Source organism: Filicampus tigris, chromosome 20 (genome assembly GCF_054856515.1).
Source record: "Filicampus tigris isolate MCC_2025a chromosome 20, RoL_Ftig_1.0, whole genome shotgun sequence".
Classification (NCBI taxonomy): domain Eukaryota; kingdom Metazoa; phylum Chordata; class Actinopteri; order Syngnathiformes; family Syngnathidae; genus Filicampus; species Filicampus tigris.
Window position 1 is genome coordinate 8,960,890 of NC_141236.1, and position 17,043 is coordinate 8,977,932.

General features: G+C 43.1%; 1 protein-coding gene across 12 annotated transcripts in view; it reads left to right on the top strand.

The window, feature by feature from the left end:
• Positions 1-2,212: 2,212 nt before the first annotated feature.
• Positions 2,213-17,043, top strand: part of otofa (otoferlin a) — a 48,628-nt gene continuing 33,797 nt past the window's right edge. For 7 of the 12 annotated variants that reach the window (XR_015083984.1, XM_086019296.1, XM_086019295.1 and 4 more), the window contains exons 1-4: positions 2,213-2,579; positions 6,232-6,290; positions 11,680-11,768; positions 15,231-15,330. Coding sequence is in view for 10 of the 12 variants with exons in the window: in XM_086019296.1 (XP_085875422.1) it covers positions 2,498-2,579; positions 6,232-6,290; positions 11,680-11,768; positions 15,231-15,330 (330 nt within the window). In the remaining 2 variants the exon portion in view is untranslated. The remainder of the gene's footprint in view (positions 2,580-6,231; positions 6,291-11,679; positions 11,769-15,230; positions 15,331-17,043) is intronic. The other 5 variants (XR_015083983.1, XM_086019293.1, XM_086019292.1 and 2 more) reach the window with 1 other exon arrangement.

Here is a 17,043-nt window from a genome sequence, read left to right on the forward strand (position 1 = left end):
GTTATACCTCACATTTTATCCTCTGGATTTTACAGGTTAGAAATAACAGTCACTCCAGATTGATAGTACTGTATTGTAGACACTTCCTGACTCCTGAAAGCATTTCTGCAAAGTTGGACTCGCTGTGTTTCAACTCCAGACCAACACCCCCCTCTGTTGGTCTGACTCCTTATCTGCAATTGATGCAAGCCTGATCAGGTGTTGAGGGATGAAAAGAATGATGTCATGGACGAGCGTACGCAACAAGTCAGTTCACACACACACACACGTGCGAGCGGGGAGGGGGAAAAGACAGAGACAAGCCGCTGCAAGGAAATAGGACACTTCTCGGTACACGGTGGGAAAACGACCATTTCCACCGCATGCAGAACCAAAGCTTGTTGTGGCGATTAAATACATAGCAAAAGAGCCCACTGCACTGTAGAATGTGATTTGAAATGGAACCTAGCGTGGGTTGAGTCAAAAGTGAGCCGACGTTGTCATTGTTCTTGCAAGTTGAGGTCTCAAGGGGTACATCATAATGCGCTTTGAGGCACTCTTACTGCAGTCTGTCCTTGAGTAGTCAGCTTTCGGTCTCCTTTTACAGTTTTGAACATGCCCCCCCCCCCCCCCCCCATCCATTTTCTATACAAGGGTTTTTTATCTAAAATTTCCATGTTTTTACCTATTCTGACCATTCCAACTAAAATCATCAATGATGTTTTGAAAATGGGATTTCAAAATGTATGTATGTATATCATGCACAATTGGAGGCTAAATTGTCGTCGTCTCCAAGCTAATGACCGCAGTATTTGATTTTTACACCAAAAGCTCTAGTGCAATGTACCTGCGCCTGTGTCTACTGGTCAAAATCTATTTCATTCTTTTTCCGTCATAGATTTTAAGATGCATTAAGCGTCTGTCTGGCCAATCATATTTTTAAAGAAAAAGCATCATCACAAGGCTACATTCATATTTTATGAAATAAAGTGAAATTAAAAGCAAGAAGTGTCCTGTTGACAAGGTTGACCTGATCTCACTCCAGCATGACCAGAACTCTGCTTGATGGACAAAGTGGGAAATTGGTTGCCTAGCAACTGGTCAGCATCTGTCTTAACCGTTTAATCCTTTCCTTTTTTTTCCGCTCATTCATTAAATACAAAACCGCTCAAGCTTAAGGGAATCTGAGTATTTACTGAGTAACCTCATCACATCAATTCAACTTTCTGAATTAACAGTACATAACAGTAGCATATGTCGCTGGCACGGATAGATGTGGAAAGACACGTTATTGCTAGTAATAATTTCCAGCCCAATTAAATGGAACTGGATAATAGCGGGGTGAACTGGAGCCTGGCCAAGATGATGTTAGTTGAGAGGCAGGGCTCACCCCTGACTGGTCGCTAGCCAATCACAGGGCAGATGTAGACAAATGTATATATGCTATCTATATATATATTAAGGGTATGCGTCCCTCCAATGATTGATATGTATCTCGATAGGTTGGGTGCGATACGATTCAAGCTCCGTTCAAGGGGGTATGATGCAATGATTTCCTTGTTGTCATTTGACATAGATATGAATGAACATGTCAGTACTGTAAACGTGCAATTTCCTTCAAAGATATATCTTTCCAATGAAAGACCATTTGATAAACATACCTTATCTATATTTTGAAGTGGAACGATTCAGTTCGATCCGATGCACTCGCATCTTTAAATCAAAATGAAATTTCCAATTCAAATCGTTTTTTGTTCCGACCTTAATATGTATGTATGTATGTGTATGCTGACAAGTTCATTCATATTGTAAAATGACAAGAAACCCATTGCATCATACCCTCCCGAACTGAGCCGCACGATGTCGAATGGAATAGAATCGTAATCCACCGAATCGTACCTAATTGTCCCACTTGAAAATGAACCGTCCTTGAATCATATCTCACCCCACATATTTGGAAATGCATCAAATTGTCTTTTATTGGAGGGATGCACATCCCTAATTATAATATTTGGAAAGGCAGATTTTCTTTTGACCATGCATCTTGTTTTGTATTTTCATTCAGTTAAAGAAGTGATATTGTGCTAAAGTGACACACAGGGTTGAACTGCTTCATTACTGGGAAGCTACAGCACAAGCACACGCTTGCACACGCACACACACGCACACACACACACACACACACACACACACACACACACACGCACACGCCCTCCTCCACCTACTCTCTGCCCGCGCCCAAGCAGCGAGGAGATGCGCGACGCATGCTGCAGCCTGCGCAGTCAACTCGCATCTTTTGCCGTGCGCGTACAGAAAATCACGAAACTAAAGAAAAAAAGAAAAGAAAAAACGCAATAGAATCTTCATGCCGCGCACATGGAAAAGGATTTAGGATTGCGGAGGATCCAGTCAGGAAGAGAGGCTCAGCTTCAGCTTAACGCCGGAGAGCTAAAGGCAGCAGGTTCAAGTTTGCCCGTGTGGAGGAGTAAGGTCTTACTCCCCCAGCCCCGCTGGACTCATGATGGCCCTCATGCTTCACCTCAAGTCGGTCACCAACCTCCGGGGGAAAGGTGACCGCATTGCCAAAGTCACGTTTCGTGGTAGGTGATCACTTTTCTGGCTACTTGCCTGCTCTTTGTTGTGAATAAAACTTGCGGGGTGCAACCGCATCAGCCCGGAGATATCGTCCGGAATCACCTAAAACTAGTTGACAACCAATCCAAGTTTTTGATGTGCTTTCACTTAGCCGCGCTGGAGATATTGATTGAACTTTCTTACGTTGACTGGCATTCTAATAAAATTGCTGCTCGACACGTGGCCGTGCCCGCTTTAGTTACTTCTCTCGCCCGCAGATTTATCTGTGGTTACAATAAGACAGAGCCGTTGTCAGGTGCAGTTTTGTTGTTGTTCTCGGTGCAGCTTAGCGCCACTATCCTTAAGTATAGTATTGTGGCGTTACTGAGGACAGTCTAAAACGCTTCACGGAAGAGTACAAAAGCGGAGCGTTTCTTAAATGTAGACTGACGTCTGTACATATGCCGTTTCATATTCACATTATTAGGACAGTTGAAGGGCTTAACTTTCATGACTTCGCTATTTACATTCAGCCTTTTAGATTGTTCCCTTTACTGATAGAATTCAATAGGTCATATAGGAAACTAAGTCGTGAACTAAGGCATGGGAAAAAAAACAAAAACAATGACCCCTGAAGGTTTTTTTTCTCACGCAAACAAGAACCTGCAAAAATGTTCGAAAGCATCATTAAAAAAAAAAACTACGCACGTGTGCACCAAAAGCTTGAGCCTTATCAGAAAGCATCTTACGTAATGCTCCTCGCTGTCGTTTTCAAAAATGACCACGAAGGAGACGCGTTCGCAAAGGTTTGCGTTTCCAGGCTCCCGAACCCAAATCATTCTTATCAAGTCAAAACAGTCCCCTGTTGAAAGCCCCTTTATCTTTGCCTTGACCCGCAGCCTCTTGTCGGACAAACAAGAATCTGTGCTTCTCGCAGGAATTACAGCCATCAACGGTGCGTGTGTGTGCATGTGTGTGTGTGTGTGTGTGTGTGTCAGAGAACTTTAGTTTAGAAGCAATTAGTCTTGCTGTCAAAGCCAGGCTAGCTTGTATCTGACTCGCTGATTAGCGTCAGCATCAATATTGTTTATGTCACATTACCACCTTCCTTTTTCCTGCCACTGTGTGTGTTCGTGTGTGTGTGCGTGCGTGCAGAAAGGATGGAAGGTTATATTGTTGTGCCTCGCGCTGCAGCAAACTCGCTCGGCTCTTAGTAGTACATGCAGCGTGTCACCCGAGTCAGGAATTGGACTTGCGCTGCCTTGATCAAACGAGCAGCTGTCTTCGGTTCACTCGCTTTCCATTTAAAAGAACAGCTTTGTTGTTTTGTTCCAACACCCAAATTGCTCCTCCATCCGATGCCGTCAAAATCATCCTCGGTTCGGATACAAAGCAGCGAGCCGCACTGCAGCGATTCCCGACCATGGGAGATCATCGGGTGTACCGTGGGAAATTATCCAATTGCATTTAATTGGTCCGATTTTGATTTTATTTTTTTTCCCCCCCTACAAATGTACCTTCATCTATCAATGTCAGCGATGTGAACTCATTAAAAGTTTAACATTGGCAATACCTCCACTTCAATGCAATAGATAGGGCCAAGGTGGGGTGCCACAGGGAGGGTGCGCCATGAGATTTTTTCGAATGTAATTGATACAAAACCATACAAATACATAGTGATTGGTAATTTTCGGTGTATTGTGAATTTTTCATGATTGTTATGCAAGATGAATGTGCAAGTTTTTCCCTTCTTCGGCAACGTTGATGTGGCGTCAAGCCTCGAATAAGCCCCAGAACAAAATGGTAGAAAATGAGCAGTAACAAAGCTCACTCGCACGAGTCAACAACCGTAATCGAGATCCCTGAAGGCTGTCCGGAATGTCCATACTGTGGCGGCCTCACATTATCCTGAGTCAACCTTGGTCATATTTTCAAAGAATGATAGCTGTAAACTAAGCCAGAGCATGCAACGCCATCCATCGTCTTGGCCAATCTTGTCAGCGGGCGCCAAACCGTGGGCTAATTTGATAAGAGACAAGAGCATTGAGCAAAGCAGGCATTGCTATTTAACCGATTCCAAGGCGGAGGCTTTGATGAGCCCACCGTCTTATCTGCAACTTCAATTGTTCACGCTGACGCTCAGCAGTTGCTCTGCAGCCTGCCAGACACGAGTCAAGTGAATGTAGTTCAAAAGTTAATTACATTGCCACTCCAGATTAGACTTCATCTTATCTTTTAACACGTGAAAACACCGATGCGCTACTTTTCTATTTTTCTGTTGGACAGGGCTTTGGCATTCAACAAAACATGTCTCTCAACTAGTTTAAAAAGAACATTTCTACTTTAAATCAACGTAACGGCACAGAAGCCTCAATCGTAAAAGAATCCAGCATCAAACAAAAATAAAAGCGTCTTTCATGTCCGTCCACACGAAGAAAAAAAAAAAGTCAGAGCATTTCTTTGCTCTGTTCTGTCACTTCACATGCCAGCAAGGGCCTCACGCAACCTGATTAGCAGCAGGCTTTTAGTTTGTAAGAGCACACCTTACATAAGCCTCATAGCATCTACTTTCACAAACCCACGTCTCGATGGTATTAAAAAAAAAAAAAAAGGGGGGGGCAGCAGAGATTCTGTTTTGAATAATGTAGGAGGGATAGTTTCATCCTCTCTGGCATCTAGGTGGTGTTTATTTAAAAATGGGGAAAAACATCTAAAAGAATGGGGGGGGGTTTGTGGGGATATGAGCTTGGAACATGACGGGTCAGTCGACTAAAAGTTTCATACGTGTCTCGATACATGCGTGACTTGCGTGAAACAATTCGGTTAATTCGATGCACTCGCATCTTTTCAAATCCAAAGCAGTTTTCCAATTCAAATCGGTTTTCCTTACAGCAGTGGTTGTATGTCATCGCAGTGTTATAAAGTGTTGAGTGAAGAAGATGTGCGGAAGATTACAGACTAATAATGCGCCGGATGGATACATTAAATAAAAAAACGAAGTCTGTCTGGTCTAACGGTCAACGTGGCAGGAGATCGAATTTCACAGGCGCATCGTGTCCTTATTGCTAAATGTGTTTTGAGTGCGAGCGTGAACTGTCTGCCTGCGCAAAAACACACATCACCTGCACAGAGCAAACGACGACACAAAGACAATTGCGCGCGCACGCCCGCCGCCATTCATCAGCCTCACAAAACAACCAGGTGCAGCGTGCGCGCCTAAATCACATGACAGCGACCAATAATCTACCCTCGGGTTTAAATAAACACTCACTGGACACTTCAAATTGTAACGTGCGTCCTGAGCGTCCAATAGAAGGCGGGTGCCACGAATTCGGTCTTTACAAAATAAAAATGACTGTCGGAAAATGATTCGCATGGCTGGGTGCATGTCCTAATTAACTGCAGGGCTTACAAGGCGCTATTAGAGCATAACTTTTGAAATAATTTGTCTGCCTTCACCCAAAATAACATTTGCATAGCGCTCTGTCCACTGTAAACGGCTCTCTTTCAGCACGCTACCTAACGAGTGACCCGTATTTCCCCCCAAAGGTCAAACCTGTCCTAGAGCGCCTCTTCAACGGAAACCCAGCAACTAATTGCGCTCGTCGGAGCAATGCCGTTTATTGCCGCGCGGCTCTCTGCCCAACCTGACGTCTTAATTCATCTTTACCTTTTCAGGGTCGTCCTTCTACAGCCGCGTGGTGACCAACTGTGAGGAGGAGGCTCACTTTAACGAGGTTGGTTTCTTTTTGTCTCCCGCCGTCGCGACAGCGGGGCAGTTGTCGCTCGGATTCATCGGCAAGGCAGACTATTTTAGCCGATGATGACCTCATTTCACATACGTCGCGGTTTTGTTTATAAGCAATGCTAATTAAATCGATTTTTGCACTCAATCTAATGACACTCTTTAATGGGGTTTGCCAACGGGACAATTGTCACTAATTACATCGCAATTGAATCTTGTAAAGAAGTGCGCGGGGCTGTATGAGATTAGAGCGAGACTTATAATTTACAAACAAAGTGATAAACGTATTAGAGCATATTACATTTCCAAATCACCTTTATATAGCTTTCCGGCATGCTTGAAGCGGAAATTGTGATGCCGCATTAACATTATTGTTATCAACAACACTAAAATGAGCTGAGCTCCTTTCACCTGAGGCCCATTGTAGGCCGCTGGTGGGTGTTTTTACTGTTGGCATGCTGCGAAAATATGGATTCCTGCAGGGTTTTGTCACACACAAAAAAAAAAGCGTGTCCAAATTGCAAAGTGGCTATTGAGCAGAAAAGAAGTACGAGAGAGAGAGAGAAAGAGATAAAGGATCAGAGTGCGGCCAGTGGAAGCCAAGCAGGCTGAAGGTAGAAAAAAAAGAAGAAGCATTGTCTCATTTATGAGTCCCCCTCAGGAGGAATTCAATTTTTACACTCTGCCGTTGAACATGTTGCATAAATGACGGCCAGGACTACACACCAACACAATTAGATCTTCTGGACATGGATGATGGTAGATAGCCAAGAAGAAAAAAAAAAGACACAAAAGCTCTATATGTCGACAACAAAACAGCTTTCTGATAGAAACCCCAACAATGAATCTTATTGGAGCGCATTTTTCATGTTTGCGCAACAGCCTACTAAATTCTCATGCGTACAAGTGAGGAGACACCACCCAACATTTTGGTCTCCGTTTGCTTGTACAAAGTACGCAGAAAAAACATTTTGCCTCTGAAGTGCTCTTAGACAGAGGTGCTGCTTGCTTCCTTTGCTGAAAGCCGAGGCGGTTGTTTTTGCTGCAATCAGGTAAATGGATGAATGAGTCCATGCGTTTGGCAACGTCCACAATCCGGCACAAATGCAAAATCCGATTAGTTCGCCTCTATCCACGTTCAAGCCACATACTATATACACTGACACCATTCATATGTGTTGTGAAGTCCGTTTTTTTTTTTTTTTTTTTTTTGTAGCAACATGAGCATCCTCAAGAAAAGTTTAGAAATGCCTCAGCAATATCTGTGATGACATGATTGCTTCCTTGAACCGAGCGCCTATCTCTGATTTCTTTTGACAGCCTCATTTGTTGCTCTCCGTGCCGGGGAAGTCATTAGCATCACTCAGCGTCATGTCCAGAGGAACAACTACAAGTGGCCTCTGCGACCTTGGGTGTTTGTATGTGGGTGGTGGGGGGGTTTGTACTTTATCATGCCGGTGTCACATATATGGGGGAAATCCTGGAACGTTGCCTTAGCTGTGTAGTGATGCAACACTGGGATGGCTCAGTAAAGCTGAACGTCGCCCCGGTGTTGAGGGAGCATTAGCAGAGAGCTGTGAGTCTTGCTGCTTTATGCATGGTCTAGCAAGAACGCCTTTGAACTAGTATGCCGATTGCCTGGATGGGGAATGTGCATTCATTATTCATTCCATGGTGGGATTTAGCTTTTAGCTACGACGCGCTAGTGCCTCCCCCTCACTGGTTAGACAGAACTAGAGCAGAGAACAGCAAAGCCTGCAAGTAGTAGGAAGTTTGGGGGCTTGGCTGCACTCCAGTGTGTGCGTGCGTGCGTGCGTGTGTGTGGCAAACCAAGTCATAGATGGTAAAAGATGACAAGACATCATGCAAAAATAATGGTGCAAATATATTCTTTTTCCACGGGTGAGCTGACAGCTGCCGCAGTTTAACTTTTAAATAGGAATGTGGGAATTGCATAACGCAAGACGAAACTAGGAATGCTTTTAGAGCTTGTGTGAATTTCAAGTTTAAAATAGCTCGGGAACAAATGTCAACTGTCTGTAAGAAACGTTCAGTATAGTCCAGCACTTCCTCGTTCAGCGGAAGCCTCGCAGCTTTACGTTGCCTCAAGATTGAAAGTCTGAATGTTTTTTTGTTTTTTTTAATCATGTTGAGTGAATGTAGTTCAGTTAGATCAGGTTAGCCGGCTCACATGAAGTGAGCAAAACAACCACATACGTGGAATTCCTTAAAAAAAAAAAATCTATTCCACCAAAGAGGAACTATCGCTATGGAGGCACATTTCTCTCTACTGACCATTTAAAGAGCACAAATGCAATGAGAATACTGTAAGCAGACCAGCAGTCATTTACGAACTGCGCTAGTTTGCAGCTTTGGCTCTCCTGAAGTATTCTCAATAAATGATGATCCCAGAAGAATATTTTCACTGACAGTCTAAGTCAGGAGGGAAATCGACTGAAAAATGCGAATGCAGCCAAGACGAGTATGCTGAAAGTTTCAGGTGACCAAAAAATGAAGCATTATGCTGATTCTGTTTGAGTGCGTCACTTAGCATCTGTAGCTTGGACTTCCTCTGCTTTCGTGAGTCCCACTCAGCAGTAACAATGCGCCAAACGAGTGTGGGGGTATAGCATTCTAGCAAAGAGAGGAATTCTATCTCAGCAGATTTTTTTTTTTTTTTAATTAAAGCTACTTCTTGTATCCTCTGGGCACCACAGCAATTTTTTTTTTTCCCCCTGAAGGAATTCTGGGTCTTGACAGATTTCGTGACACCATTTGCTGTCCTCAGCTGAATAGGATTATAGTTAACAGTTTTTCTGCTGTCCATCTACAATTTTGAGAGAGTTTACCTAGCGCTTAGCAAACACATGAAGTATAATATCTGTACTCATATTCATTTTACAGCATTTTTTTTTTTTTTCTTTTATTTCAGTGCACTCGATGTACTCATGACATTTTAATGGCCATTGAGTTGTAGACTTGATTTTACCTGTTATGTATGGAATATTATCAAGGGTAATGAAAGGGGGGGAAAAAAAGGAACTACTTCTAAGAAAATGCCCTCTATTGAGTCTTGGGAATTGTGGTTTTTAATACTCCTTGTGAAACGCGGCTACTTGCGCCTGATGAGAACGTGGTTTCTACTTCCTCGTGAGCGCATGCCCTGCGTCGTATAAACATAAAAGGAATTCAACTACCTCATAACAATGACACTTCTTCTAAGAATGTGCCTTCTACTACCTCTGAGGTCACGGCTTTCAACTCGGTACTCACCCCATCACAAGTATGTGGCCGGAGAAGGTTCTTGATGGACTAATGAGAATTCACTTTTTCACATTTAATAATTCACAGACAGAAAAAAAAAAAAAAAAGACATAGGCTTTTTTACTGCAAAACAAGCTTTTACTATCCAGATAAAGGGCCGGGTTGTTGTAAATATAAAATGATCTCTCAAACTGTTGTCACTCAAGCTTATGCTTCGTAATTAGTCATAGAGGTGTCTTCGTGCTCTGTATCCATGGCAACAAATATGAAGAGTGACACGGTCAGCACAGAGTTGCAGTGTGGGATCACAGAAGTAAAAGCCACTCTTTTAGCTCCCGTGATAGATGGCAGTGGCCTCCGGGCTTCTGATTATTGAGACTGTAACCTGTGTCACTTTTAATGAGCGGCCTGATGCCTCCAATTAGGCTGCGCGTCGTACAGTACGGAAGGGGGGGTGGGGCGGTACCTTGGAATGGAAATGAGCGGCTCTGAAAAGAGAGAAAGATCTAAAAGTCAAGCAGCCAAAGCGTTGTTGCAGCATTATTGCATGAAAACGTAGTCATTAAAGTGTCTTCTGGTGGGCTTGTGTTCTGATTGCTGCAGCAAAAGGGGTTGTGATAGATGATTGGAATTTTTCATAATTTCCATGCAAAGGATTAGGAATGTTTTTAGGTAAATTTCCTAAAATATATTTTTTTAATAACCTTCAAAAAGGGGAGTACAGTGTAATCAATTTATTTGCAAATTATTGGTCATACAATAGTTGCCCATATTAATAATTCCAACTGTAAATATACTACAGACTCTGACCCTCAATTTGAGTGAGTATCATTTCAAAATTATCTTACATCCTTCAAATGAAAAGAAATGACTTTGATTTAAATTTGTGGGGAAAAGGTGTGCATATACATGTACACGCAACAAAAACTCTTGAACTTAGACTAACAACCCGGGCTAAAGGTAGCTCCTCCCCAACAGACAAGACACCAATTCCTATTCCGAGGGGGCTCCGGCAGCATCTTAGTGCCTTTCGGAAAGATCACCCCAAAAAATACGAATAGAGTTAGTCTGCAAATAGGTGAATTTGTGAATAGTGAACCACAAAAAATGCGCGGCATTTCCTCTAATTGTTGCTTGGTGACAGAAATCCTACCAACAACGTAAGGACCGTCATGGTGACAGAAAAAAAAAAAAAAAAAACAATTTCCGTACATTCTGGATTCTTGTGCTGTTGAGTGCTGCACTCAATGGTTGAAGGCAAAGGCAAACCCTGAGACACACGTGATGAAAGCAACATTCTGCAGGGAGGAGCACCAAGTTCACACACGCGCGTGCGTGGGCGTGCGTGTGTGTTAGGAAGAGAGTCAACACATACAGCACATGTACTGTATTTATTGTCAATGGCGTGCGGTCTTTTTGGCTCTGGGGAAATTAAGCTAGTCATCCGTTGTCTATACGTGTTGACAAAGTCAGCTGTGCTTGTGCGCATCCGTTGCTCAATTTCCGCCGCATGCGTCGTGTTCCATCAAACATGGCCGCCGTGCACATGTACAGTTTGTGGCTCCATTACAGAGACAGTTGGGGGAACCCCAGGACTTGGTTAATGGGGTGAACAAAGGCCTGATTGATAGCCTGCCTGAAAGCCTGCGGTGTTTTCTTGAATGAGTGGCCTACATCAGCGGGAGACTTTTAATGACTTTTAAATCACCTTTTCAACCTTCATCCCTTCCGCCCCTCATGGTGTCTGCTAAAATGTAACCGCACAATGGCGACGACGCCAAATGAGAAATCTACTGAAGGATCATATTAATGATGCTTGAAAGAAAAAGCTTCATTTTGATTTGGATTTTTTTTCCTCATCACATCAAGCCAGAACAAAGCAACAGAAGACAGACTAATGTAATGTACATAATGTGCATGTATGCATTCAAGGAAAAATACTAATAAAGACAAATTGAAAATATATCAGCTGTATATGTCATTTAAAATGAGCAGGATTAAAAAAAAATGATTTTCTTTTCAACGAACCGACCTCAGAGGTTCCGCTGTCATGAAATGTCGCCCCAAGAGTGACAAAAGCGCTTCTGCTGCTGACCGCCCATGTGTGTCTTCTTCAGATGTTTCGATGGCCGGTTGCGAGCAGGCTGGATGGCAGCGAGATGCTGGAGATCCAAGTGTACAATTACAGCAAAGTCTTCAGCAACAGGTAACGCCGCGTTCATCTTCTCACTTCTAAATGGCTCGCCACGTTTTGCAGCCAAAGTGGAACGGAGCTTGTGCTCAACGGACTCACTTGTTTGTGCAGTGGAGTGCAAACCGCAACCGCAGTATTTAAACATAATCTTGCTTCTCACCTTCCTTCATAATGCCACGATTCACAATTGAAAGCCGCATGATTGATTTGACGAAAGGTGTATTAGATGGACAGTTATGAGTCCATTTCTCACCCGGCGGTCTTGTGACAAATCAGATCACTCCCATGATGGACGATGCTTTAATCACAAAGTGCATTTGATTGAACACTGCATTGGCGTACTGACTAATGAGAAACATCACAGCTATTGATATTTGCTGCCGTGATTTACAGTATTTGCCCGTTGTTGTTTTGGTGACGTATCGATGCCATTTGGAGTGACACTAAAAAATGCTGCGTGGTTTTCCTAGCAGCTGTGGATTTTGAGCAGATTGGGTTTCCTTGACCTGGGATTGGGTTAATATGGATCTGTCACCATTTTGAAATTTTGAAATTGACACAGGGATCACAGTTCAAAACGTGAACCACAGAAATTGTGCGGATCGTGTTAGGAAGGGCATCTTGGTGTCAAAACGAACAAACACATCAGAGTAACTTAAGTGAGTTGATTCTTCGTCGAAAATGTTGCTAATTAAATGAGTGTTATTTTTAACCATAGCTATACTGATAACCTCAACCCAATGTGCTGGGTCCCTTTTGGACCCAATACTGGGTTATCCATTCAATTTGTGTCAGGTGTTGACGCAACAGTTTTTACCAGTGTCTGTTGGTAAACAGGGATTCATCGAAATAGGCTCCGCCTTTAAAAAATGCAACTAGACTTTCGCAGCTGCTCGTTCATCGTCCCCACATGTCCCCTTACTTTATTAGACCGTGTGAGTGTCCACTGACAACATTGCAGAGCGAAAGACTGGTCTGACAGATGTCGTGTCAGTTCAACAGAAGGACGCTAGTAATTGTCCCGTCATTTTTTTTTTTTCTTCTTCCGGTGCAGGGTTTCCAAAGTGGAAAACGGGAAATGAAAATCAGCAGGCGCACCGACTTGTATTGGCCACTCATTCCTCAGTTCACTTCTCAGTATTTTCATGACTCGAGAGACTAGAAATAGCCTTGACAAATCACTTGATCCCTCGAGAGTGAAGTGCTTCGCCACGATCGCAACCAGCAGTGTGCGGCGTCCGCTGACCGCACGTTCGGCAGCACCGGCACGGCGCATTGGGAAAGCAGTGGTGCGCGATGGTCTGCGCTCTATTCCGCCACGACAGTTGTGCTTTTACGGCCGGTTTTCTGCTACAGAGGATGTGTGTTCATAAAAAAGCCCAATGAGGACATGAATGGGGAATCAAACCTTTCAACAATCGCTTTTCGGAATCGAGTTATCAAAGCTTTTAATCACATGCATTGTGTATTTCAAGTACCTTATTGATAAAATTGGTTTTGTAATATAAGCCCCCCCCCCCCCCCCCCCCCCCCCCAAAGGGTGTTGGATGGTAAATAGACTATAGACACCTCGTATAACTTTCAAGTCTTGTCTAAATGAGATGGGATTCATCCCACGTCTATGCAAAAAAATAATAATAATAAAAAAATCCGCTTATCTGAGCAAGTTGAAGCATTATCCAGCAATATCATTTAACACTGAAAATCCAAATCCAACAACTTTGCTTCCTGTTTTCCATCCCCACCACTTTTGTCCTAAGTGCTCCCTGTATTTATTCTATGTGTGCGTGTGTGTGTGTGCAATTCAGCCTCCCCTCTATTAGTCATTGCACGACCATGATACCCATATTTTGCTGGCACGCATGCTAAGTGCTTAAACTATTGTTTGCGCACACTTGCTTTCTGATATTATCGTTCCCTGCGGGCTTTTATGCCGTCGGGTGATCGTTTTGCGCGCATCGTCCGATGACTCTTCCAATGGATGTCCGCCATCCTATATGGGAAGTCACATGTTAGTGTGTGTGCGAGGCTGCCGCCGCACTGTGTGTTCCTCGTACACTCGTTGGTTTGTGGGCTGACATCACTTTTGGGGGAAACGCTTTCAATTATTCAACAGCTCTAATTGGCCAACTCAATGGCGACTCGATGTTATGTGAAGACGAGTATGCACGCAGTTGGACTGTATGTTTACAGTATGCCTAATTATCCGGTTTGGTAACAATGAAGCCATGTTTTTGGAGGCAGAAACTGTCTTTAACGGGAATGTTTTGACTCTATTTGATTTAATTATGAGCACAACTCGAGGAGTCCTAATCCATTTAGTCACTTGTCCAGAGGCAAGTAATAAGATCTTCAGTGTGTCTACAAAGTGCACATTTGTGCCAAACATGTTGAAGGCTTTGGGGAATTAGCTGTCTTGCACGCTTTAAATAGAAAGTAGTCATCTTCTCATCAAAGGCTCAATGCTGTTTTTTCAAACCTAATGAAATAACTTATAGGCCTGTTGACGCAACAAATGACTGTCGTATTTGTATAGGATGAGTTGTTTCCTCGTGGATTTTACGACGCCGTTTGTTTCTTGATGACCACAGTGTTAAAACGCGTCCGTGTGCGCATATATCGTCAACCCAGTTAAACAAGAAAAGTAGCACTGGGCTCATTGCGGTCCAGGCTTGCAGCAAAGCAGGAATGATTCTCAGCGGGATCCGCATGTTTCACAATCAAGTCTGCTTGATGAAGGCAATGATCGGATGAGTTCCAACAATCATTTATTACGCCGTCTGCTTTGGCTGCGGTGCACAGTAAGTCTTTGCGAGGATTTGTCGAACGAGGAGGAAGAAGGTCGTTTCTGGTTGGGGGGGGGTGGGCGCTGGGTGAAAATGTGCAGCAAAGCCTCTAGCGAGCCACAATCCGTTCCATCAAGTTGAAGCAGTACTCCGGGCTTCACTAATTGACTCGGATCAATTAGGGAGCCCAGGTTTCCAAACACACACGGTGAAGTGGCATTTAGCTGTTATGCTACACGCAAATGGAATAAGGAAGTCAGCATGTCTTCCAATGTTTTGGTTGCAAATGTGCTTAAATGTTGCCAATATACGTTGGTACAATGAATTCAAATAAGCTGCTCAGTTCTCTTTTCTCTGTGAGCGTCTTCAGTTGTTGTTTTGTCCATCTTTGGCTATACAAGCCAACTAGAGTTTTTATTATTATGGCTGTGTCCATGTGTCATGTTGAGCTGCTGCTGCTTTTAAACCGTAACAAGTTGAAAATGAGCCGAGGACAAAAACCGCAGACCCCTGTCACATCGGCGGCCATGATTGCCACACTTTTCACCTTCACCCCACGCAAGGTTTGAAAGCACAGGCATTAGAATGCACCGTACTAATGATCATGTCCTTACAGTCTGCAGCAGGAGAACTTGTGATGGAGGACACCAATACATAATGGTGTGTATTGATTGTTGTGTTTTCACAGATCGGTGGGGACTTTCTGCATGGTGCTCCAGAAGGTGGCGGAGGAGGGGCAACTCGAGTTGACCGACACGCTCATAGACGACAACAACACGTCCATAAACGTGAGTCTAGATTCACTGCTATTTTTGCCTGTTTAAAGTTGAGCAAGCTCATATTGTTTTTTTTCTCTTCGAGTATGTCTTTTTATGAGACCAGAATTTAATGGAAAAAAACGAGTGCACAGGATACGAAAGCAACTGTGCATGCCAACTGACGAAAACAGCCCAAAGCGAACTGTGTGAATATTTTCAACATTTTCTCACTTTTTTAATGATATTCAGACTTTTAGCAGCATCTTAACTCAAATAAGATTTATCAGACACAAAATGTGCCTCATTCAGGATGGGTGAGATCTAGCTTATTTTTCAGCACAAGTGCTCATCGGTCGCCAATTATTATTATTTTTTTTTTATGTTGTTGTGGCCCACTTACTCACATTTAATTAAATTCCTTGCGTTGACTGTGTACTGCTCACCAGGGGGCGTATTTACATGACATCTTGGGATTGCAATGATATGCTGTGATGTGCTTACCTACAGTACATTAGGGTCTGAATTTATTTCATTCTTTAGTGTTTCAACAGCACAATCTTAATGCACTTTACCGTCTTGGTGGGTTCCTTAAAATGCTGCTTGTTTTTTTTTTTTTTTTTCTTTTCTTACCATATCCTGGCTTTTTTTCTGTTATCAGACTGATTTCTCACCGAAGCTCACGTCAAGGTGTTAGCAGGAAAGTAGCTCTTTCAATATGGCTCAAGTTTTAACAAAGTAAAAATGGATCGGTCTCTAAGCAACTGCAGCTTAATTGTATCCTGCTAACCGGTAATTATAGCTCTTGAGGAAAACTTGTTTTAGCGCGGCAAAGGACCGAAGATTAGTGTGAGGATGAGGCAGATTTAAGGCCTTCCAGCGCCGCGGAGTTGTGATGGAGGATGCGGACGTGCTGTGATAACGCACGCCGCGCTAGCGCTTTAAGACTTAACATGCACGCATGAAATGGCTGCATGCGCGCGTACCGACAATTAAGAAGAATTTGAACGCTGCGCAGAAACGAGGCTCAAGGTTAACGCTTTCTTTTGCAAATGTGCACTGGTGTGGTTGCTGTAGCAACACAAAATAAAACTAGACTGATTACCCTGTATGGTGAGAATATGAGGAAAAAGCCCAGGAAGCGATAAAGGGAGGGAGCGAAAAGAAAACATTCGCTCGCTGCATATTTTTCCTCTCATCCGTCTTTTGCTTACAATAAATTGGCTGTAATAAAAATTAAGTAAAAGACAGAAGAATATTCACCCACTCAAAAAAAAACCCCCAAAGGGACACCAAAGACGAATTATATTGTCACCATTGATTCTGAAGAAGATTTGAAACTACTCATAACCAAATTTCCCCTAGCAGGCCCCCGTGGATTTACAGCATCAACCCAGTCCATTTCCTATAATGACAGCTGTTTTCACACACAATTAAAAAAGTCGTGAGTTAGTCTTTAGGTGCTTTAAATTCTTTGTAACTGCAACAGTGCCAGGAAGAATAGTGGAGCAGATGAATTGAGAGATAAAAGTACATTTACAGCTTTAAAGACAGAAATACATAAACAGCAGGAGTGCAGAAGACAGTGAGTAAATCTTTTTTAACTACTAAAATATTAGTATCATTTCTAGGGCCCGACCGGTCGGGATTTTTTTTATTAGGCCAATCCCGATTCCATTATTTGGCATCGTAAAATTCTGATAACAGATTAATCGTGATTAATTGGAAAAATGCAGAACAAATGTA